This window comes from Vanellus vanellus (genome assembly GCF_965231255.1).
Source record: "Vanellus vanellus genome assembly, chromosome: 14".
NCBI lineage: Eukaryota > Metazoa > Chordata > Aves > Charadriiformes > Charadriidae > Vanellus > Vanellus vanellus.
In genome coordinates this window covers 13,044,988-13,070,017 of record NC_138919.1, presented here as the reverse complement: position 1 = coordinate 13,070,017, position 25,030 = coordinate 13,044,988, and the positions used below count along the sequence as shown (strand labels likewise).

General features: G+C 56.3%; 1 protein-coding gene across 1 annotated transcript in view; it reads right to left on the bottom strand.

Annotated features, from left to right (window-relative positions):
* Window positions 1-305: 305 nt before the first annotated feature.
* Window positions 306-25,030, bottom strand: part of HS3ST6 (heparan sulfate-glucosamine 3-sulfotransferase 6) — a gene marked incomplete at both ends in the record, with an annotated part of 40,817 nt that continues 16,092 nt past the window's right edge. Inside the window, one exon of the mRNA XM_082490779.1 lies at window positions 306-924. Coding sequence (XP_082346905.1) covers window positions 306-924 — 619 coding nt within the window. The remainder of the gene's footprint in view (window positions 925-25,030) is intronic.

Genomic DNA, 25,030 nt, shown 5'->3' with positions numbered 1-25,030 from the left:
ACCGAGGACGGTCACAGTTAATATAGATTAGCAAGATTTATATGGAAGAATATTTAATCTGGTCAGGGAGGGGAAAGGGGTCATCTGTGGTTTTATTTCTTAAATATTTCTCTCTACTCCAGAAGAGTCCGTTTCTCGCTGGAAAAGGTCTGATATAAATTAGAACGAAGGGAGGAGGTTGCTGGTGGGGCGGCCACGGGCACCCCTGGACCACGGTGGCCAAGGGCATCCCTGGACCGCAGCGCTGGATTTGCACACTACTGGGCAGACCAGGTCCCAGCACGGCGGCGTGCCCTGTGGATGGCTCAGTCCCACCCGAAGTCCTGCCCTGTCATTTGATAAAACTTCATGTTGAAGGGTCTGTAAAACTCCCGCAGGCGCTGGACCACCTGCATGTCGATTTTGGGGTGCGGCCGCCCCTTGGATTTCCCCAGGCAGCGGGGCTTGCTGCCACCCTCCGGCTTCTTCAGGCAGGGAAAGCCCTTGGTCTCATTAAAATAGAAATGTTTGTCCGTCACCACCCTCTTGAGACCCAGAAAGTCCTGGACACGACCCATCTCCCCGGCCGGGTCGCTGACGAGCCTCTCCCCGCTGACAAAGAGGAATTTGGAGAGGGGAAAGTACTGCAGCCAGTTGTCCAGGTGCTTGGCGTAGATCCCGATCCTCACTGCGCTCCAGCTCGTGTCAATCAGTCCCGTGCTGACGTTTTTGAAGGCCAGTGCCTGGAAGCTGGGGATGGCGGGGTTTTTGGAGAGCGTCTGTGTGTAGTCTGAGATGGCGCGGGTGACGGGGTTGCGCACAACCACGATCAGTTTTGTGTCCCGAGACATGTTGTAGATGCGCCGAGGAGCCTCCTTGGTGACGAAGTAGCTGGGGGTCTTCTCCATTGTGATCTGCCCTTCCAGCGTCCGTGGCATCAGGCTCCTGAGGAGAGAAAGGGGCACGTTCAGGACTCAAGACACGACTGCTCCAACCTGATACTATGACGGGGACGAGCACGAACAAGCCCCAAAACCTAGCCAGAAATGCCAAGAAGTTTCTCAACCACCACTGCCACTCTCCTTCCCCTCCTGCCAGCGACACTGCCTTCTCACACCCCACTGGTCACCTCCTCGTCTTCAAAATCCCTCCTAGGAGCCCCCTGCCCAGGTCTCTCCTTTCTGTTTGCCTTGTCTCAGCCTCCTCTTCATCCCCCCCCCCCCCCCGTGTCTGCCCCCGGGAAGGGACTCCCTGTCACTCTGCCCCACCAGCAGCACCATCCAGAGAGCACTTGCAGGCTGTCAGTCCCCCTCGGAGGTCCCCCACAATCCCTTCCCAACCCTGGAAATCCATCCTGCCCCCTTCTCCTCCCTCCAGAGAGTTTCAGTGGTGGCAACTGGCATTTTGACATGTGCGTTTTTGGGCTGGGGCTGGTTCTCATCCCAGCCTCCAGCCCAATTACGTGTCCTGGAAGTGCCAACTCCCCACGTAGGGCTGCAAAGAGGAAAGAGGTCATCATAGCACAGGGGTGTGCACCCAAGCGGTGGTTGGGGATGGAGACGCCCACCAAAGCTCTCACCTCTTCTGCCTCCAGGCAGCAAGCAGTTAAGGCCAGAAAAAGACAGTTTCCTTTTTTTTTTTTTTTTTTTTTTTTTTTAAAAAAAAGAGGCAGAAAACCTCTCAGAGCTCAGCCATTGTGCTGTGTAAAATTCACTGCCCTGATTGTTCCCTTGTGCACTTTAATGAGGCATTAATTGCCGGAGAAATTACCCAGGCACTTCACCCTATGAGGAAAGCCAGGGGGTGCAGAATGGGTCCCCCCTGCCACCAGCACAGGCACCTGCCCCAGAGCCCTTCACACCCCCCAGAGCCCTTCATGTTCCCCTTGTTCTTGGGGGTGGACACATCCCTGCAGGCCACCCTGGTGAAGAGGAGATTTGGTTTCCCCAACGGTGGAGCCCCCCGAGCCAAGACTGCGGGGCCAGCCGGGAGGCAGCTCATGGGTCCCTGCGGGCACAGCACCCATGTGGCTCCGCGCCACGCAGTGCCACCCCGACCTGCTGCTGCTCCCCACGGTTTCCCTTGCGGGCAGACAGTGCAGATGTGGCAGGGACAGGCAGTGCAGATGTGCCAGGGGACCGGCAGCTCTTGGTGCTGCGTCCCAGCCAAGTCCCACCAGTTCGCTCCCACAGCACCCCACACAGGACCCCTCGCTGACAAGACCCTACGTGGATGCAGAGATGGAGCTCGCTCTTCACGGGGCGCATGTGGGATTGAAACAACTTATTTCATCTGTGCTGTCACAAGTCGCGGTCCCCATTCCCTCCATCGTGCTCGGGGTGACATGCACGCTCCCCTTCCCCAGGAGTCTCTTGCTGAAAGCCCCGGGCTGGAAACTCATCCTGCTCGGAACACAGCAGCGTTCTGCTCCCGTGCCAGGGGCTCAGCCGTGCTGTCCACCCCACCTGGGCGGCTCTCCTCGCACTGGCTCTGTCCCAAGCAGGAGGCTGCTTTCCCGCAGGGAGGGGACGTGAGGCTTTCAGAGGTTTGCTTAATACTTTGGGAAATGACCAAACCACTTCAATCGTTCTTCTGAAACAAAAGCTACGTCTGTGTGCACACAAAAATATGTGTAATATATATATAGAATAAGCATTTCCTTTGCTCCCACCTAGGACTTCTCTTAGCAGATGGCAGAGCACTTAACCCAGTGGCAAACACTGGTTTTCAGCGGGAAACTGAGGCACCAAGCAGCCACATGGCTCTGTACCAGCTGCTGCCTAGGTGCTGACATCCAGCCAGCCAACAAACACCCACCATCCCGACACAAAATCACTTGTATGGGTCAGCAAACTCATGGGACCCAACCCAAGTCGTTCCACACCCAGAGGTATCCCCGGACAAGCTACAGGGATAAGGAAATCTCTTGGAAAAAGTACCAATACCCAAATACTAATTTTCATGAAGTACATCAACAAGGGATTAAAAAAAGCAGAAATATCAAGTCTAACTGAGACGTTTCACTTAACCGAAAGGAGAGAGTTGGCACTGGACAGAGTTTTTCCTACAAGGACTTTCCACTTTGCCTGAACTTGGACGAATTCTGGTTTTAAAACTCGAGTTTCCCCTGGGGTGTCCCTGCACCCCTGCGGCTGCTCCACCCAGTGTCCCTTGGGGCTCACTGGAAAGGAGAGGAGCTTCCCCCGCTGTCCCCATACACCTCTCCTCCCTCAGCCAGGCAGGGAAAGGCGCTTTTTTTTTTTAACATCACTTGTCTGAGGTCAAACTGACCCACACGAGGGCAGGGAGAGCTCCAAACCCCTGCTCCGGGGATCCTCACGGGAATGCGGGCAGAGCAGGAGGATGAGGATGGACCTTCCTGCCGCGCTGCAGCTGGGTCCCGCAGCGAAGTCGGCTCTTGGCAGCAGCACGTTGGGGCAGGACGGGGTATTTCGGGGATCCTCATCCCGCTACATAGGGGCTTGTCCCCCCCACGGCAAGAGGGGACGGGCCACGCAGCAGCCGGGGCTGAGCTGTGGGGAAGCCAGGGCTCTGCCCAGCAGCATCTGCTCCTTATGTAATGGGAAAAGGCTTGAGGTTTTGGGTTTGGTTTTTTTTTTTTCCCCTGGACGTAGGAAAGAACACTTTATTAAAAGCATTTGCGAGCAATGCTGGGCCCCGCACAACTCCCTCCCCCAAACAAGAGGCAAAAGCCACTTGTGGCTTCCCCCCCCCCCCCTTTTTTTTTTTTCTGGACAGTGCCAGCATTTTCAAAGCCACTTCTTGTCCCCACCGTCCCTGTCTGGCAGCCCAGCCCCTCCTGTTTGGCAGCAGCAGTGCCCAGGCAGGTGGGTGCCCTCCGGGGGTACCTACATCCTGGGGACAGCAATGGGTGCTCTCCCCAAACTTTTCAGCATCTTTCCCCCGCACATCCCAAATAACTGCACTCACTGGAGGGGTTGACTGCTGGCGTTCCCACTGGGAAGCACCCTCCCAAACCAGAATCAGGCTCTTGCGTCCCATACCCCATTCCTTCCCTGCTGCGCTTGCCCGGAGCCAAGCCAAAACCAACCGCACATCTCCGAACACCTCTGTCAGCACACCTCCAACCCGCCGCTTGGGCTTCCCCCCGCCCGCAAGCCAGGCATGTTTAACTCTAGTTACGTTGAGAAACCTGCCGTAGGGTTTGCCGGGCTGCTTCACGCTGCTTCTCTGGGTGACTTGTTGAAGCATTTCTGCAGCGCTTCCCCGGATGCCACCGGGATTACTGCACGGCAAAGCGGCTCCTTCCTCCTGCTGCTCACCCGCTCAAAACCCTCTCTCGGCAAACATGGGCTCAAGACCTAAAACGGTTCTTCTCCTCAGTGGGCAATAAACTGTTTATTATCAAACAGCCAACACTTGGGATGACGTGATCCGAGAGCCTGGAGAGTCCACATTAAACCAAAACACTCCTTTTCTCAGCCTGTGCTCCCCAGACTGGCACCAAGTTGACCTGAGCTCAGGAATTCATGGTTGTGCTCAGCTTTTGGAAAACCCAACGGTTTGGGTTTGCTGCAGTTGCTGTTGCGATGTTTCTGAGGACATAAACTGGAGAGGACACCCATGAGCTGCCCCTGTAACAGTGGTGCTCTCCGAGAGCTCTGACGTAGTCACCACGAAGAACGACATGAGTCTGGATGCCCCAGCAAAGGTTTTGCTAAAACATTTTAATGAAAGCCATTGTACCCCCCTCCTCCTTTTTGCAGAAGGACAGCAAGGGCCAGGCTGAGCCCCATGGTGCCAAAGCCATCCCTAAGGGGTCTGTGGGACAGAGGGACCCCCAGGACTCCTCAGGACCCCACTCACCTCATGCAGCCCAGGAGACCCTTACCCAGCAATACCAGCACCTTCCCCGCGCTCATCCTGCTGACCAAGGGCTTCTCAGCACACAAGAACCGCACCAACTTTAATTAAAGCCAACCACACCACCCTAAGCTTAATTAAAATTTAATTAAAACAGAATTTTTAATAAAAGCCCATGTTGGGGCAAGGATTCCCAACTCTGTTTGCACAGGTAGTGCTGGAGCAGCAGCAAGCAGCTCCCGCGCCCGTGGGCTGTGCGATGGGGCGCAAAGACCTTCCCCTGCCAGCGTGGCCACATACTTGGTCCCCCCTCTGGGGACAGCCATGGGGCAGTGACATCCCCTGCACGGCCCCCCAAGGCTGGTCCATCAGAGCCATAAGCTCTGCCAGCCAGCACTTAGGCAGACCCTCAGACAGGCTCCAACACAGCTACAGCTTTGTTTCTGACGGGAACCAAAGATGCACAACCCCTCCATGGGCTGGATGCTGCCGACTTTTGGTTTTAAACCCTCAATCCCACAGTCGGTTAATGCAGAGCCACCGGCCGCTGGGGTCAGGGTGGCGGCAAAGGCGCTGGGCCCCCACGTCATCCTGGGGCCACATCAGGAACACGGCAGCCTCCGAGCAAATTGTGCAACACCTCCTCTTCCTCAGCAGCTCCATCACTCCCAGCGACGTAAGATAATTACGCTATTTCACACTTTCATTAACTCCCTAATACTTTCCCCTATATCACCCCAGTTAATTATTGATAACCCCCATCTCCCTCCAGATCTGGCTTAAACTGGCAAAGAGCGGACCAGGCTTCTGTTATGCTCCACTTTAGTGCAAGCATCCGAAACTTTAATTAAATTTACAGTTAATTCTTATTGACCTTAAGAAAACGCCTCAGGAACACTGAGCATTGCCTACAAGTAGGCGACACTGCAATGAGAGAGCACCTCAGCAGCCTTGGAGAGAACTTGTACCTTGAGAGGAGACCCCGAGAAAACTCTGTTACCTTTGATTAAGCTGATAAATTAGATGCTAAAACATCTGCATTTGAGAGGCATCAGAAATGGGACTTCCTATGTAGAAATATTCAACACGTGAAGCTGTTAATGCTGAAAGAAAACAGCAAATTCACGGAGAGGGATGGAAAACGCCACCATCTGCTTCAGAGCCTCCCGGGAGCCATTTCGCTTATGGTTTCACCAAGTTTTCCTTTCCACCCACCCCGGTCACCCGTCCCCATCCTCCTCTTGCCCTCCACGCTGTGGTACCCGTGCGCTCGGGGGCTGCGTGATCACTGCTGTACCACCTCGTGCTCTGCACGGGCAGCCACCCGCGACCCGGGGCTGCCGTGACCGCTCACCGAGGGGCTGAGCCCACAGCTCACGTCTGTAACATCCCCTAATTGCTCTCAGCCCAGGTGCATTTCCAAAGGCTGCTGGACCTCTCCGGGATGTTCCCTCCGTTATAGTCAATGGGAAATTGCAGATTACGGCTGTGCTCCCCGGGGGCCCTCCTTTAGATTGATTACCTCCTCTGTTGAGGTAGCAAGGTGCAATAACTTACAGCCCTGATAAAAATGCAGAAAGCTGCATTAAATACAGATTAACAGCCAGAGCAGGCAGGGAATCAAAGCAGACTTCAAAAAAACTGGGCCGACATAACTTTCCAGGGTTAATTGGTTCACGATTCCTTGACTCTGGGATGATTTTGTTGCAGACGAAGAACTCCTCCCAGCACCGAGCCTAAGGCATAAAGTAACGTATGCGCCCGTTGGAGGACAACCTCACTGATAAATAAGTCTCCAGCCTGAGAGCATCCCTGCGTTAGCACCCACGCCGGCTGCTCACATGGCAGCTTCACATGCCCACAATTCATCCCCCCCCAAAAAAATGCCAGGCAGTATCTTTAGCACAGACACAGGTCCAACCTGTGCCAGGAACGTGAAGGGAGACTCCGAAACCCCAGATTAACTGCAGACGTGGGTGATGGGTGCAGTCTGGATTGGGTCTTGAAGGTTCTGTGTTATCACCAAAAGTGGAAAAGGAAGAAAAAGACCCTCTCTGTTATTATTAAAAAAAAAAAACCACAAAAAAACAACAAATGAGCGCTGACAAAAAAAGCCCCCGACAAAAGCCAGTGAAAGGCAAGGGGATTTCTGCTGGAGGGGATATGGTTGAGAGCTTTCTGCAGGGCCAAAGAAAGTGACTCTTTCAAGGCAATAAGATGGGCGACGGGGATGACGTGGAGGACAAAACCGGCCAGGACAGCCCAGCTTAGCGTCGGTGACGGCTCCGTTTGCCCGCCCCAGCCCAGCCCCGTCTGGGCAGGGGGCACCCAGTGGGGTCCGGCAGTGGTTCCAGGGGACCTCCTCTCTCAAAGGCAGGGTGACAGGCTGCCCGGGACCGGACTCAATGGGGGACAGAACCTTTTTTGTGTAAATGTAAAACAGTTTGGAACCAGGAGAGGGGGACAAGGCTTGGGACAGATTTATCCTCTCCCAGCAGACACCCGGTACCACCCGGATCTGCATATGAATCGCCCCAACAGGCTTATCTCACCCGGCGGGACAAGGCTGCCTTTGTGGCCGCACAGCAGCTATGAAGTTGTTAAACTGGAACCAGTTATGCAGACTTTAAGATACCGGCCTTTCCCTTCAAGGCAGCTAAAATAGCAGCACCTTTGCTGGGAAGCAAGGGGGGAGAAAGCAGCGATGGGGGTGGGATGCCAGGAGGGACGCATCCAGCCTTGTGCCCCCACTCCGGGCTCTGCCAAGGAGACCCCGGCTGCCGGGGGACATGCCGGACCCCCCCATTCCCTAAAGCAGGGCAGGGGACACGCGTGGGCAGCTGTACTTACCCACCACCCCGGTCCCCTCCATCACCTCCTCTTCCCAGAGCAAAGCACTGGGGCATCTGTTGAACCTCAGTGCGAGGCACAGAAGGCTGAACTCGCCATCAAGCCGCCCGGGAGCAAATTAGGCCATGTTCCTTTTTATTCCTAATTACTCCTTCCCCGCTGCCCCTTCGGAGGAGGCAGTGGGTCCTGCCAGCACCTCCCCAGCAGGCAGAGCCCCCCAGGCGCTTTCCATCCCAGGCTTGCCTCCATTATTTTTGATGCTTTCACCGATTCAAAAATGTGCAAATGAGGCCACGACTCCCCAATCAGGGCTGGCCAGGAGCTAATTGGCTTTAAGCAGGAAAACCTGAATATGCTAATGATGGCAGTAACAAGCCTGTGATGCGCCTGGAAGGGGAGCCAAGCCCTCGGCTCAACGATCGGCTGACTCTGAGACACGTCAATTAACAACAAGGAAGATAATTTATTAATGCTCCTTTGCACCCCCCTGCCCTTTGCTCCTAATTATAGTTTGATACATGAAACATCGCGGAGGTTGCCGGGTCCCGCTCCCAGCTGGAGCATCCCTGCACAGTCCCAAGCATCCCCTCCAGCCCCCAAACAGCCTCTCGCGGGGCCAACAGCCCACGACCATGACTGGAGGTCTCCAGCCAACGCAAAGGACCCCAGAGCTCTCCCACCACCAGACCACAGAGGACGGGGTCCCTGTGCTGGGATTCAGCCAGATCAGGCTGCAGAAGAGGCTCAGAGGAGGAGGGAGATGCGATGGGCTGGGTGCTGCCGCCGGCCAGGGCTGCTCCCCGCGGGGTCCGAGCCCCCGCAGACCCTTCCTGAGGGACTCCCTTGCCAGCTGCAGAGCCCGGCAGCTTCGTCCTGGGAAGGGGACGGGCTGCAAAGCAGGAGGGAGGCAGCAATGGGGCCTGTTGGGGAGCTTCGGGAAGGGCCAGGAGCTGGGGGAGTTTTGAATTTGACTTTCCAACCTATTTAGCATCAAGATCTCGAGGATGTGGAGCAGGGAAAGGGGAGAAGCCCATTAGCATTTCTAATGGAGTGGCTGCTCTCACAAGTCATCTGACACCCAGTTATTAACCCTGGTAAGAACCGGGGCCATTTAGGAAACCGTGGCTGCTTTGCCCATCTATCCAAACTTCTGTGCACCCCGAGTCCCGAGCCCTGGCAGGAAGGCGAGAAAAAGGCCATTCCCCCACCAACAGCATGGCTGCAGCCCCCTGCTCCCACTCCTGCTCCCACGCAGACCCCGACCCGCTCCCCTCCGCCGCCCGGCATTTGCATCGCCACCGTGCTCCATTTGCATCGCCACCGTTTATGGCTGGGGGTTGCAATTACGGGCAGCTCAAGGCCCTGAAGGTTTTTTTCTTTGCGTGGTTATTCCAGCGGGGTCGTTAAGGCCAAAGGGCTCCCGGTGAATGCACATAACGGCATATGATTATGAAGAGCAGAAATCAGAGTTAATAAGGGCACAGCTCCTTCCCTGCTCGGGAGCGACGGCGCTGGAGGAAGAGGCTGTTTGGCCTCTGGTACCATCCAGGGGATTCGGAGACAGTCCCTCCTCCGCCGTGGGGCTATGATCACCCCAAAAATGCAGAGCAGCTGCACTCCCCATTAACACCTGCCAAGGACCCGTCACAGCCAGCACCGCTCAGGTCCCCCCGTGCTCTCACCAAAGGCAGTGCCCCTCGGCCAAGGCACAAAGCCACAGCCGCCCTGGGACTCCTGCTCGCTGTTGGGAGTCGTCACCCACGGCTGCAGCAGCGAGCACCGGGCACCCCACAGTCCACGGGGACATTTGCTGCCTCCAGAGCTCATCCAGAGACAGAATAACAACAGGACGGTGCCACCTGCAGCCCTCAACTGCAGGAGGGGGACCTGAAGCAAAACCAACCCCATGTTCCCGGGAGCAATATTTCATTTGCAACAAGCAAAGATGTATTTTGAACAACCATTAGCAAAAAAAAAAAAGCAGCTGAACTCACTGCTTGGGTTAAAACAGGTGAGAAACAGAATAGCTGTGTGAATCCCCAAAAATCCTACTTTCTGACACGAGCCCAGCCTCGGTGGGATGCTGGACTGGGGCCACGTAAGGCGAGGGCAGGGCTGCAGCGGGCACGCACGGCCCTCTCCATCCCTCTGGAATGAAGTGCATCTGCACGGCAGCAATTAGACATCCTCTTCTTGCCGCTCGCTCCCCGGTGTCCCTTTGATTCCCGAGTCCCGGCGGCCCCGGGGGCGCGGGGACAGCCTGTGGCAGGTGTCTTGCCTGTGACCCGGGTCAATCGAGGGCTCTGATCTCCAAATGACCCTTCCCAGCAGTGAATATGTACCCGCGCTCAAACAGCTTGCAGATGAAGGAGCAACAGACTGGAGATGATTTATTCAGGAATTAAAGGTTCAGTACCCCTTTTAAAGGCTGCGCCTCGGCACTGTCAGCCTTCATTGCACACAATTAAAGGGGTTAGCTGCCCCGGCTCGCCACCGCCCTCCTCCCTTCCAGGGGAATGAAATCAAACAAAACCAACCCCCCGCACGCCCCCACCAAACCCCGGTCCGGTCCCTCCAGCGTATGGTTGGGGACACTGCAGAAGGACGTGCAAACTCGGAGCACGAGTGGCCCTGAGCTCCAGCCCAGGAAGCTGCTCCGGCTCTGTTCTCTGCCAGGGACCAGCTCGGCTCTGCCCGGGATGCTCTGCAGATTCTCAAGGTTTCGTCCCTGCTCGCAGGAGGGGATGCTCGGGGTCGGGGTCTCTGCTCGGCTCGTGGTTGGAGGTAGCCCCGGTGCCATCCATGCAAAGCCTGTTCCTACAGCTGGGGAATGGTGAGATGCTCCTGGAGCCCTGGATCAGGGAGGGAGGCAGAGGATGCCTGGGAGCAAGGCATGGGGCTTCCCGGGAACAAACCTCTTCTCTTTATGCCTCCAGAGCAAGCCCCAGCCCCTGAATCAAGACCCGACCCCCCTCCGCCAGCTCAGCACCTTCAGGCTGCGAGCAGGGAAGGCGCCGGTCACGTGTAAGCTCACGCCAGCATAATTTAAACACAGCCTTGAATTTCCCTCTCACACCTGAGAGGGGAGATAAGGATAAAATTGAGCATCATCCGGATTATTTTTTTCCCCTTCCGAGTTGTGAGGACTGATGGGGTGGTTTGGCTGCGGGTGCGGGTTGGGGGGAGGCGGGGGGAGCATTGCTTGCGGGTGCGAGCAGCAGGAATTCAATGAAAAGCTTCCTTCCTCTTAGAAAAGAAAAGGAAGAAATCTGCTGGCAGCAGCGGCTGCTGATAATCTCTTTCCAAGGCAGTAAATTTTCCTGCAGCTATGCCGGCAAGTAATCCGGCAGATTATTACACCTTTCAGCAGAATCAGCCTTTTAAATACGCTCTCCCTTCACCATGCATCTTGTGTTTTACGACCTGACTTGCTGTCTGAGCACCGGGAAACACAAATTATGCTCTTCTGCAACCAGACTAGAGGCACCAGTGACAAATTTTATACCTCTGGTAACTGGGATCCTTGGGCGCTCCAATAAATAAGGAAAATTTGCTCTTAAAGCTGTATGGGGCTGCCAGGTTGGGGGTTCTGCATCACTGCAGCACGACAGCCTGGGGAGGGGGGAAGGGACCCCCTCCCCGGTCCGCGTCTCTGGGAGAGCATCCCGCTAACCCAGGCGATTCCAATGCCGCGCCGAGAAGGCACACGCCGCTCGGATGGGCAGAACACGATTAACGTATACTTATATACTTCCAGTAGCCAGTTATTTTTTATGGACCCCAGTCTAAGCTCTCCAGGCAACCAGTGCGCTTCTGGCAGGCTGTTCAGATGCAAAATTTATTACTGTTTAAAAAAAAAAAAAGAAAACCAGAAAAAAATCCCTATAATCCCTAAAAAATCACTATAAGTATGTCTACGGTCTTTGTTTTCAAATGCAAACAAAAACCACACATATTGGTTTTCACTAAATTACCCTCTTGCAGCAACGGGCTGATGTTTCCTGGTTTCCCACCTAGATAGAGGAGAGCACAGGAAGGACATATAAAAAGCCCACAAAATCTCATTTTTTTCAGGTTTAAAGATACTGGGCCAGCAGAAACGGGAATTACTCTGCTTCCCAATGCTCGAGTGGGCAAAAGGAAAACCAGACTAGTTAAAAATCAGTTCCTAAGAGAGAAATGAGAAAGCACAAGGGCATCAAGACTGGTTTTCTGGCACTGCACTCTCAGGTCGTGGCATGAGCGGCGCAACACCCATCCCTCCGACCACCTCCTCCTTCACCCCCGCAACTCCACCTCACCCCAACGCAGCCGCGCTACGGCCCGATCCTGCCTGGATGCTCCCTGGATGGGAAAGCCGTGCACCCACCGTGGACCGCAGCTGTGCTCGCCTCTGCCCCCGGAGCTCCTGGTGCGCAGGGGTTTCCCCGTGCGGCTTCCAGGCGATGCATGAGCGAGTTCTCCCAAGCATCTCCGTGCCCAGGGGCAGACGGTGTTTTTCTCTCCCACAGCATAACCCACCTACACACACGGCACAGCAGCATCCGCTGCTTTTGGGAGGGGACAGAAAAAAAAGAGTTATCTGTAATTTTGCAGTTGCCTGCAGGGCCTTGGGCAGCAGCCACGCGGCGGAGCTGCGATGCTCAAATTTGAGGCAAAACTCTCCAATATTTCGAGCGCGCCCATGCCCTCGCTGCCATGCGCTGCAGCGTCCTGGGGGGACCGTGGCTGCAGGCGGTCCCAGCCCACAAGCAGTGCCGGCCTGAGCCACAAGCTTTCAGCTAATTAGCTCAGACTAATTAGCCAGGGTGTGGTGCCGGTGGCAGGACCTGCACTGCCCTCCACGGCGATGGGTCCCTGGGATCCCTCCTTGCCTCCATCCCGGGGTGGGGGCGAGGGGCATCCCCAGCGGCCGGGGCAGCCCTGCCAGCCCCGGGGTGGGGGGGCGCGTGGGCAGGAGCCCCACATGGGACACCCCGGTCCCAGCCCCGCCGCAGGTGCAGGAGCAGCGGGAGCCCACGCAAGGGAGGAAGAAAGGAGGAATCCACACATGTCTGCCAGAGCGAGACCTTCCCGCTGGCCGGCGAATTGACAGCTGCTTTGATTTGATTAGCAGATGCTGACGAGGCATCGAGACAAGTCCCCAGAGCCATGAATAATTTCAGTGTATTTGTGTTTATTTGATCTCAGTATGGGGCTGGCCCCGCCACCTCGCCCAGCCCGGACCCTCTTGGAGCGATGGGGAAGGGACTGTCGGGCTCTCCAGATGGCCGCTCCGAGGCCACCGCTGGCAGGGCTGGCTGTCCCCCTCCGGCATGTGCTCCGGGGAGGACAGAGCCCTTTGCCATGCTCTTCTCCTTCCTCCATCCACACCCCCTGCACAGCCATCCCACTCGGCTGGAGGATGAGGATGCGACCCCCCAGCAGCTTTTGGGGATGGGAAGAGATCCCCCCAGCCTCACAACTTTTAACATGACTCATTCCAACATTTTCAAGTCTTTTTAACCTTTCCTCCTCTTTTGAACAGAGAAAAATGGGAACTTTGCACTTTCTGGTTGCTGGACCAGAGCTGGGATCAGAAGCCACGTGCCAGGGTCACTGGCTCCTGCTGGCATCACCAAGGGTGGGATGCTCATTAGAAAGCAATTAATGCATTTTAGAGTAACAAATTGGCCATAAACGCCCATGGTCCAACACAGATAAACCCACCAGATGTTAACTCTCAACCAGTGTACCCAAACACTGCACCAGGTATTGGGTCTCCTCCGTGAATGAGGGGGGGGTTGGGCGGAAAGGAGAGCTGGCCTGGGCTCCAAACTGGACAGCCAGTGGAAAATGCCACTGGCAGAAGGGATTAAGAAAAACTCCCTCCCTGGGGTGCCCCCGGGACGCTCAGCTCCTCTGTCCCAGCACCGTGGTGCACAATGGCACACAGCTGCTGGGGCTCTCCCTGCATCTCCCTGACGGAGGACCCTGGGTCCAGCTCCAGCAGGTAAATCAAGCAGTAAAAGCTGGGATCACAGGCCTTATTTTAAACCAAGTAAATTCAACACAAGCAATTTTAATGTAATTCTCCTGCCCACAGCACCTTCCATATCCAGTTTAAAATGTCACTGGTTGGATCTGGTGACTTAGAAATCAAAGATGCTCCGAGCGGGGCGATAGCCCAACCCCTGCCATCGGAGTAACGCCTCTCCCATCACCATGCGCTGATTTAGCACATGGTGAGTCCACCAACTACACTTCATGAAGGCTTCTGCACAAATGCTTTCCCAATCTGGCTCTCCCCTGCTGAACAAGCACCAAGCCCTGCTCAAAACTTCAGCTTCAAACTAACCACGAGTCGTTCTGAAACGCATCCAAAACTGTCTCATTTCTACCTAAGAAAACATAAATCAGTCCTCACTCATGAACTGGAGCCAGGCCTGAGGTCTGCAACGAAGCCGTAGGGATCCATCAGCACAGTTTCCAGTGACAGTTTTAAGCTCTCTTGGCCGGATCCACAAAGGTATCTGGGAACCTAATGCTCACCGACATCACCAGTGACTGTGCACATCAGTCCCCCTGCGAAGGGGATGCCCCGCTCCTCCGAAGGAGGAGAACCCAGCGGGTGCCTCGCTCTGCCCCAGTTCCCTCCACCCTCCACCCCAGCCCACCACCGCCTCGGCTTGCCGGGAGCATCCCCCCACGCCGCCCCTGCACGGGGGGACCCTGTGCCCCGCAGCATCGAAACCCTCCAGCAACCGGACACCCATCGCCAACAGCCGCTGCCGGCACCGGGGTTTGAGCAGGAGGGTGCCCTGGGCTGCCCGCAGCAAGGGGGGACAGGAGGGGGAGACAGGGGGGTGACAGGAGGCCAGCAGCTCCAGCTGGACCAGCCCAGCTCTGCTCTAAGCAAGCAGCAGCTCCAACGAACAGCCCAAAGTGATGCACGAGCTGTAGGGTTTGGCCCGAGGGAGGAAAAGCACCATATTGGTGCAATTACCTGAATTTAGACAAACCTCCGCGGGTGCCTGGGCCGGGTTCAAGAGCTGGCAGACGAACGGCATCATCTGCAGCATCAGCTCTTGGCTGGTGCACGGGGACCCTCCGTGGGGCTGCCGGGGGGGGCGGGAAGGGGGACTCGGGGCAGGGAGCAGATGTCCCGCAGGCGCGCGGCTCCGGGAGCTGCTGCAGGTGTGGGACAGGAGAAATGTGCTGAGGCAGCAGTGCCGCAATGGCAGACCCCTCCCGGTCCCCAGCCGCGGCCGGGCTGCGGGCAGGATCTGGCCGTTCCCATCTCCCCAGCACCGCTGTAATGCCTTTGACAGCTCGAGCGGGCGATCGCTGGGCTGCTGCTGGTCCAGCCCTGGCAGGAGGCACGGCTCCACGCTGCCTGATGGTTTGGAGCAGGCAGCAGCTCCACGGGGCAGCAGGTTACCCCCAGCTTAACCCGTCCAAAGGTGATGGTTACCTCCAACCCCTGAGACAGCTGCCTGCAAGGGGGCAGGGATGGAGCCAGGGCTGCCCAGCCTTCCTCCTCGCTGCCTTCCCCGGCCAAGCAGGGTGAAAGAGCCAAAACTGCATCTGAAAGGAGAGAGGTTTTGCCCCGTAGCTGGAGAGCAAAGCCCAGAGGGAGACCAACAGCCCCCGGCCAAGAGCAATCCGTCCCCTTGTCTCCCTCTTCCCCAGGGTGGGGCTCATGGCAGCATCCATCAGCCCAAACCCCTGTGCCCCCCCCAGGTCCTGCAGCGGTGCTGTGGTTTGTAGTCTCCCTTCATCCCGGGCTTTGGGGGTTGACAGGGGAAACTTTGAGCTAAAACCCCCTTGTAATGGTCACCATTGGTGCCCCCCCAGCGCAGCTCCCGGCTCTCCACAAAGCACGTGCTACGTGTGCTACAGCTCACGAGGGCTCCAAGCTGGAGGAGCTCATCTGCCCTCCCCGCCTCCGTCAACAACAAAAACCAGAAATACAGTTTGTTTGGTGTTTGTCTCGGGTCGAATGCTGTCATGCTGCTCTTGTTGGGATGGAAAATGCATCCAGTTTTCCACAGAAACAAAAAAGATTCCCCATCTGTGTTAAATTTGTAAGACAGCCTGGGGGAAGATGGGAAACAAATTTAGCTCTTTTTTTTTTTTTTTTTTTTATGCTATCAGAAAAAGCCCCGTTTCCTGGCGAAGAGCAGAGCCGAGCTTTGCCCCGGAGCACGGCAGTGACGTGAGCCACCACCACTTGTGCAGCCCAACCTGCTCGGTGCCATCCCGTTCCGCAGCATCTGCCGAAATGCCGGCAGGAGCCCAGCAAAGGGAATTGGGAGAGGAGCCCCGACACGCAGCTCACGGCCCCGGAGCGGCTGCCAAAAGGTTCTTCTCCCTGACAACCTGCTCAGCCACCTCCATGCGTGTGCAGGACTTTTCTCCCCAATCTGCAGCCCATCACATGGGAGCTAATAACTGTTTCCTCTGCAGATAAGGGAAAAAGCCTCAGAAATCCAGCCAAGCCCGGACAACAAGGCTTCGGGATGCTGGGGATGCTGCTGGGCGCCCAGCGGGGCAGCAGCCTGTCCCCCGCTTCCTCCCCTCGCACTGCGGTTCAGCTGGTCCCCAGGCGAAGGAAATCCCCCACCGAGGAGGGAGACGTGGGTGGATTACGCACTTTGCTGCAGAAAAAAAAAAAAAAGAAAAAAAAAAAAAAAAAAGAGTTTTTCCAGCTCTAGAGAAAGGGGCCGTGGAGGCATCGGGAAGGCTCAGAGGACAGAGGGGTTTCTCCCACCCCGCGCCCAGGCTGAGCCGTTGGCAGCTCCCGGCTCCCCATCGCCCGCGCTGGATGAGCCCCAGGTCCCCGGGTGGCGATGGAGGGGCTCCATCCACAGGTCTCTCGCCCCTCCATCGCCGGTGCTCCCTTCCTCCCTCCCTCCAGCAGGAACAACTGGGAATTCTCTTAACAAAACATTTCTTCACTGGAAAAGCATTGGTTTGTGGCAAACCGGAGCTGTTTGTGGGAAAGGACTGGATTTTGATTATTTTTAGCCTGGCTTCCTAAGGAAATGTGGCTTAAGCAATCACACGGTCTGTCTGCCTGTCCGCCCAGCTGTCTGCCCGTCTTCCCCCGGCCACGTCTGATCCCACCGGCCGATTCCAGACGGATTTGATGGAGGACAAGGATCAAAAATAGGAAGTTTGCACATTTCCATGAAAAGCTGCGGCCGAGCGGCGGCTGGGGCCCCGACCGCTGCCCGTGGCTCAGGGCAAGGCAACTCCAGCACAGCCCAAAACCCAGCAGCCCCGTCCACGCCAGCTTTGCTGGGCTTCAGGCTCCCCAGGTCCCACTCGGTACTGGGGTATTTGGGTGGCCAGCATCGCGGAGGAAGGAGAAATACGCTCCTTGCAACTAAAACTCAATCGCAGAAGTTGGAAAGACTCTCAATAATCTTCTCATTGAGAAGTTTTTCAAGCAGAAACACCTTTGGCAGATGTCCCTGCCCACCACACCGGGCAGCGCTGTGCTCACAAGCGGGAAAGTCCTCCCGGGAGTCAGGAGCCAGATTCCGCCAAGTCTTGGCGATCAGTTCATAACGGCAGCCAGGCCAGATGTCCTAAGGGTCACAGCCCCGACCCCCAGGGGAATGCCAGCCTCTGGGGACAGCCTGCTGCTGGCTTGTCCCTAAACTGCCTTCTTCATGAGGAAAAAAGTGTGCAAGCATCCCAGCACGCCCCGGTCCCACGCCGTTGGCGTGTCTCGCTGCCGCAGCATCTCTTCCCGATGGAGGAATGACGCTCGGGTCGGGCTAACCGCCACCTCCGCAGCAGGCAGGGCAGAGCGGGGGATGCTCGCCCAGCCCGGGCAAAGGGGGACAGAGAAGCCGCCGCAAACAAAGGGCATTTCTTCAAATCCCCAGGCTCAGGGCTTCCGAAAGAGGGGAGAGGAATTCAAAGGCTACATTATTTGCTCCCAAGTTCTTATGTGTCATCATATGTACTTGAGACGGTCTTAAGCCCTCGGAAGCTGGTGGCCAGCGGAGCTGGTGGCCAGCGGAGCAGCGGAGGTTGAAGCGCAGAGGTTGGCAGAAGCAGAAAGCTGCTCTTCATTTTGCCCCTGTAGAGGAGGGGAGTAAATCTTGCACCGCCTTTCCCACTAACGCAGCGACAATAATATGTACTTAATTCAATTTGTGCTGTTTCCCGTCATCAACTTCTAGGCGCTTCCAGGAGGCAATAGGTTGATTTTTGTTTCTGCGTTTGAAAATTGGGAAGTCAACCATCAGCCAAGGCAGCTGTGCCACCACGCTGCCACCTCCGCGGCTCACAGCCGAGCCCCGCGGGTGCTGCCCAGCCCTGGGCGGCAGAGCGAGGGGCACCCAGACCTCCAGCCCCCTTCCCAAAGAGCTGCCCCTCTCCCAGCTCACGGCAAACACAGCAATGTTTCGAACATCAGCGAGCATGGTCCAAACCAGGGCTGGGCATCAGAGACCGCAGGGCTGCTCTCCCAGACCTGCCGGGAAGCCTCTGCCATCCCATCGGTGTTTGCCGAGGCGGCAGGACGGGACCGCAGGAGGTTCTGCCCCGTAGGGATGCTCGGGGCTCCATCGAGCTGCCCCGTCAAGCCGGACGGGACCCTGCCTCGCTTTTACAAGAGCGGCGGCTTCTCAGGAGCCTGAGACCACCGTGTCTCCACCGAGACCACCAAGGCAGGGCAGGAGGAAATGCTTGTCTGCCCTCAAGCCGCGTTTCGCTGTGGGAGCAGGAGCCTCGGGCTGTAAACGCCGGCAGCTCTCAGCCGCTGCTCCTCCGAAAGCAACCGCCCCCCCCATGCCACTGCCCCTCATCCCTGGGGACTGATTTAGGGCAAGATGCACAGGCAGCCCCGCAGCACTGCAGCAGCCAACCCTCTGATGTGGGCTCTCTCGCGTCTCAAAACGTGGGTGAGCTCATACTGAGGCTGCCTGTGTGGATTCTCTGGTGTCTAATAACACGGCTGTGCTCCAGGTGCAGATCTTCCTGGAAGGGCATCTCCCCAGGACGGGACCAGAGGGGCATGGGCACTAGCGGGGTGCCCCATGCATGTCCCCCTCTGCCCTCAGATGTTCACTCACAGCCTGTAGGTTTTGCCATTAAATTTATCAGCAGGGAAACATTTCCATAAGCACCAGAGGCTCTCCCGCCTCGGAGCCTGGCAGAGCGGGGAGGGAGCAAGGCACAGCAAGTGATTCCACAGTGGCAGAGACCACGGCTGCCTGGTGCCACACCGTAACTCCCAGGAGAGATGAGAACCTAGCTCATTTTTTTAATCCAGCTCATTTTTTGAACCCCGCTTGTTTTTCCTTTGAGGCACCAGCAGCAGACGTGCTGGCGGCCACTTCGACCACCTCTGTTAAGGACCTGCAGACCAATTGCTACAGCACAAAACTCTCTCGGTGCAAAGGGAGTCAGACCCGGCTGCGATATGTTGGAGGACCGCAGCCACCTGGCACTCTGGAGACGTGAAAGATCAAGAACCATGTTCCCACGGGCTCCTCACTATCCCAGAGCCCAGCACAGGACCATGTGGACACCCATTTCCACAGCACTGGGAATGGTTTGGTGTACCTGGCTGAGAAGGAAAGCAGTAATTCCACCAGCCAGGAAGTTCGGATCTATTCATCATCTCCTACAGCATCACCATGTTGGCAATTAGACACTTCAATATCTGGGTGATGACAGATGGGTGGAGGGATGATGGATGGGAGCTAGATGGACAGATCGATCCCTGCATCCCTGGCAGCTGCTCCAAATAACCCAGCCTGAGGCAGGGAGCAGCCGGGGGCTTTGTGAGGGCTGGGGTCTGCAGCGGAGGTCCGGACAGTGAGTTTGGGCTGCAGAGGCTGAGGACATATGGAGCCAAGCCCACACCGGGACACGTAACCAGTAAGACAGGACGTATTTAACGGACTAGTAACATCAAGACTTACAGCGACTGATGGTCCTGCTAAGGAAAAGCACGGGGAGACAGCAGCCATGGACACAGTAACCACAGCAGCTCAATTTGGGCTGTTTTCTGCTAATGCCCACCCCAAGAAGTCATCAAGTGGAAGTTGTGGAAACCCCGTCCTACACAACTGATGGGGACAGCGAGCACCAGGCACAGAAAACAAGCCCAACGGCAGCCCGGCGCTCCTACCACCGTCCCTGTCCCGTCAATCAGCAACTGCAGCCAATGAGCCAGTCCACGACGAAGCGCGGCGCTGCCAGCACCCGAGCCAAGCACACAAGCACCCACAAAGGCAACAGCCTCGTGTGGTCCCACAGAGGGGCTGCTCCTGCCTGGTGGGACGCAGCCTGGCCACTCCGCAGCCATCTCTGCAGCCGGGACCAGCTCCTGGAGAAGCACGGAGGGAAGGGCTGAGCCCCCGGGGTGGGCCAGATCAGCCCGTGGCTCACCAACACCAGCACACTGGTCTGCCAGTGTCCCTTGGCCAGGGCTCGAGAGCAGCCACCCAGCCACCACGCAGCGGACTCAACAGGTCTTTTATCCCCCAGCACAGCTACACCCCGGCTCACGCGCGCACCGAACAGCATCTCTGTTAAAAATAGCCACGAGCAGGACAAGTGCCAGATCCCAGATCCCAACATTACACCAGCCAGGAACAAGGAAACGATCCCACGGCTCCAACGGGATCACCCGCCTGGCAGGGACCCGGGGAGCCTGCATTCCTGGTAGCCGTGCCGGCAGCAAGCGAGCAGGTCTGTGTGGCCCCGGGAGGCGTGGGGGAAGCTCCCCAGCCCACAGCCCTGGGGGCTGCTGCAGGACCACGATTTTCTCTTTCTTTCGCTTTTTGAATGCAGGAGAGGAAAAATCCGGGGCCGTTTGGAGCGCATTAAGCGGTGGGAGGCCAAGAGGCGTTCCTCCCAAAGCACGTTCAGCCGATGGCCAGCATGCCTGGGAACTCGGGCTGCTCTGTAAAAGCAGGGAGGACACTGGGAGCTTGTTTGCTGCCGGACTCACGCTGGGTGGGACATTACGAGCTGACAGGAGCATTTCCCAGAGCCCCCTCACCCACTGACTCAGCCTCTGGGGTGCCACCACAGCCCTCCCCACTCATGGGACATCTCCCTTTGGCATCCTTGTCCTCATCTTCACAGTTGGTGATGTGGAAAAGGCACCCACCAGGCTGACCACCCCCTGCCCCTTCCCCGGCCGGGCTGTACACCCCCTCGCGTGGCTGAAGCCGGAGAGGAAGGGGAGGCTGGAAATCAGGGAGCGGTGCTCCGGTGCGGTGCGGCTCCAAAGCCGACCAGCACCAAGCTGCCAGGGGGCACCGGCACAGACCCTACGGCTGGAGCGGCTCACTGCTCCACACCACGGCCACAGCCCACAGCCTGGGAAGCACGAGTTTAAAAGCCCCCAGGGATGCAGAGGATGTTGCGAGGAGGATGCTGGGGGGTCCGGCCAGAACCCCCACCCATAGAGCAGGGGCCAAGGCAGAGCCGGGTGAGTGGCAGCCAGAGCTGCCCCCGCTGCAGGGAGCCATGAGGTCCCTGAGGTCACATCACACTCCCATCAGGTCCCCCCACTCCAAAAAAGCCATGCGCAGAGGCACACTGAAACCATGAACGATGCAAATGCTGGGCTCATGCCGGCTCTATGACCACGCTGCACTGATGCATCCTGCCAAACCGTGAGCTGCAGGGTGATGGCCCCATCTGCATGGTCCCACCAGCCCACAGACCCACAGACCACCAGGGCACTGCAGCAGCGATGAGCCCCACGGCACGCCAGAGGCCGCCGTTATGGTGGGACCTGTCCACAGGCAGAGGAACGGGGGCCACCTCTCCTTCAGCTCCGGTCTTCCACCCAACTGTGTCTGGAGGAAATGCAGAGCACATGGCAGATTAACCCCGGGCTGTCAATGCCAAATTAACCCCCGGCTGTCAGCAGCGTTCGCAGGGACACCGGGGGCACTCAGGTCTTCCGAGCTGTGGTCGGGTAAGAGCATCCCTGGTGGGAAATGGCTTTTAAGCCACGGTTAGTCCATGCAGGCACGGGAGGCACAAGCAGAACTCTGCTGCCGGTGCCAGCGGCTCACCAGGCTGGGCTTGGCCCCAGGCTGGGACACCCAGGGATGGCTGCAATGGGAAAAATAAAAGCAAAATAAAATGGGGGTGGAGGGAGAGAGGTGCTGGCAGTGGGGTGGGATGGCACCGAGCGGCGGCTGCCTGCGCCCTCCCTGCCCGCTGCCCACCTAGGTGCTGCGCAGGCCAAGGGGATGTCTGGGATGCTGACAGCGATGCTGCATTTATCCAGGCTCACGCCACTCACTACACTCATCTGTTCCACTCCTCGATGCCACAACTCAAACTTTATTAGCAGATAAAACAGATCTATTTTTAACCTGCCGGGAGAGGCAGGGGGCTCGCCCGCCTCGAGTTCACCGAGCTTGTTTTCATCATCACCAAAGTCAAAAAGAGGCAGGAAAAGCACACGTAACCGAACGCCCCGAGAGCCAGGCATGGCCACCGACTGCCAGCTGCAAGCCACCCACGAGGACAAGCCCGCGGCGAGGGCACTCGCATGGCTCTGCCCACGCTGGCAGCCGGAGGCTCCGCACAAGGAACGGGTTTCAGCGTGGGCTGCACAGGTCTACAGCACACCAAATAAAAAAAAATAAAAAATCATAAAAGAGCGATACACTGGCCAGAGCCAGCACAGGACCACACGTGCATCACCCCATGCCAAGAGAGGATAAAGCTCCCATTTTCTCCGCAGCATCCGACTGGATCGCGGCTTCCCCCAAGTCAAACGTCTCAACGGGGAGAGCAGCGCACGCTGCGACAGCTCCCCGGCCGTCTTGTGATGGCGCAGCTGTAATTCATGGGGGTTTGTGCCTGACTGGCAGGCAGTGCCCAGCCCCGGATGGGACCTCCTGCCTGCAGTGCCAGAGCCCGCGGGTTTCCCATCCCGATCGCGGGGACCAGCCCAGGAAAACCTCGGGATCAGAGGGACTGGTGCAGAGAGAGGCACTGGGGGGGGCAGGATGGAGTGTTAATGCCGCTTTGTGCTCTGTTTTCCAGGGAGGGGGAGAATGAATGGAGCCCATCGCGGAGCCCCACTGCCCCTGCGGGCACCGGACGTCCCTCTGTCAGCTTTTGATTGAATCATGCCCCTCGGATGGATGGATGGACAGATGGACAGACAGCAAGGTAGCCCAGAATGCGCTGGTTGTTTCCACTTCAGAGAGGCGCGACCGCAGGGATGGTTTGTCCTGGGATTTGGGTGTCCCACTGCGCCCTGGCAAAAGATGCTGTGCCCACTCGGAGCGCTTCTCCCAGGGGTGCCTGTCCCCACACCCCCCATCAGCATGGGCTTTCTGCCAACAGAGGGGGGAGGGAGGTACGGGGATCTCGGGGAGAGTGACACCACACCAGGGTCCCACCAGAGCCCCCGGGCTGGCGCCAGGCACGGGACACTCGCTGGCACCCGCCAGGGACACGACCCAGCGGGCACAGGGGTAATGCCGCCCTGGATCCCACCGCGCCGGCGGGTACCTGCCGAGGATGTGGACACACGCTGGCGGCCAGGATGAATTCTGCTCTAGGATGAAATTTAATGTCGGGGGGAAAAAGATAGTTCTGAAAAGTCACCTTCCAGTAAATTGATTTTTTCCCTGCACGGCAGCAGCTTTAAAGTTAAAAACACAAAAACAAACCAAAAACTTCTTTAGGCATTTCAGAATAGTTTTTCCTAGTTATTGTGAAAATTTAGATCAGAAAACGTGTTGGGTAAAATATTCAATTCCCCGCAGCCTGGAGAGCCTCATCAAAAATCCATTTGAAGTATTACTCTCAAATCCCTCATGGCAATGGGATATTTTAAGGTCAGTTAAACTTATTATTCACTCAAGATTTTCTTTCAGGTCCCTGCATATTTCAAACAGATTTTTCCCCATCTCTAGCCCAACTGTGTTACAAAAAGCCCTTTTCCTTTTTTTTTTCTGAAAAGAAAAAAAAAAAAAGTTGTCAAAAGAACAGATACTAATCAGAAACAGCTTCTGAAGTCTTAAAACCCGCTACAGTTTGTACTTGTTACTGAAAAACATTGACGCTATCTCCAGATCCCTAAATCCCTTGACTTTTAAAATCTTGAATGGAGCTGTGCTTAGAAAAGAAGAATTAACTTGAATTTGTTTTCCTTATTTGCAATTCAGTTTCCTTGAAACTGAGTATATACACAGTTGGTTTTTTTTTTTCTCCCTTCCGTTGTGCAAGGAAAGAAAGCGCCTTCTAAAAGTGCAACCTGCATTATTTTTGGATTATTTACGATATCCAACTTAATGTAACTGTGATTTCTGCTCCTACCATCCCTTTTCCCTCCAAGGACACTTTAAAAAAAAAAAAAAAAAAGATCACCCAAAGAATACAATTTTTTTAATTTCTGAAGCGCCCCCACCCTGGGGAGGAGCACAACAGCCCTTCTAGCAGCACACGAAAGCCAAGCGGGGTCAGCTCTCAAACCGCTGGTGCCTGCACAGGGCTCAGCAGGATCTGCCCCTGAAGAGGTCACGCAACAACCCTGAAGGCAATTGGTCTGGTGCAAAACAATAAATATTTCAGAGAAAATATAACAATATCTATTTCTACAACCATCCACAGAGAAACTTCGCAGCCGATTATGAGGTTCTGAAGTAGCAAAAAAGATCAGCCTTTCCCCTAAAACACAAATGTCTGTTTTCTGCTCAAAATCTCTCCAGTTTTAAAACGCCAACACTGACCAAATCCAAGATTTCACTTGGAAGATCATCGCTTTCTTTGTATTTTAAAAAAACCCAAACTCCTGCTTTGAAGAAAATTAAACTTTTGACCACAACAAATAAGAGCTTGAATTCCTCACTGACCTGCAAAGGGCTCGTACTTGTGTCTTCCCAAAGAGAGAAGCTTTTCTGGGGAGGAGATGAACCACCGACACAAAGCAGCTACTCTAATTACCAGGGACCCTCAGAAAGGTGTGATTTGGGGTCATTTGCAAAGCCAGACGCACGCCTGGACAATTCCAATCTCCCCCATCTGGGAAGACGGCTGGTGGTCACCGCAGAGCACAACTCCTCAACGCCACAAACCTCTCCTCTCCTGCCCTGGCCAGCAATATTGCATGGTCAGCATTTTCCATCTTATTTTGGCACTTCCAGATCCTCTTGGAAACTTGAGGAGAAAAATCCACTGCTAACGTCACAAGAGGTTGAACGCCGGGATGGACCTGAGGGCACAGGTTCCTGCCTGCTCCAGCCTTGGCCCCTGTCCTTACGCCACCGCCCTGATCGTGCCCCAAGCCTGCAGCAACACCACCCCGTCCACCTCCTGCACTGCTTCGTTCCACTGCGCTCACCACCTCCCAGCATCCCTCTCA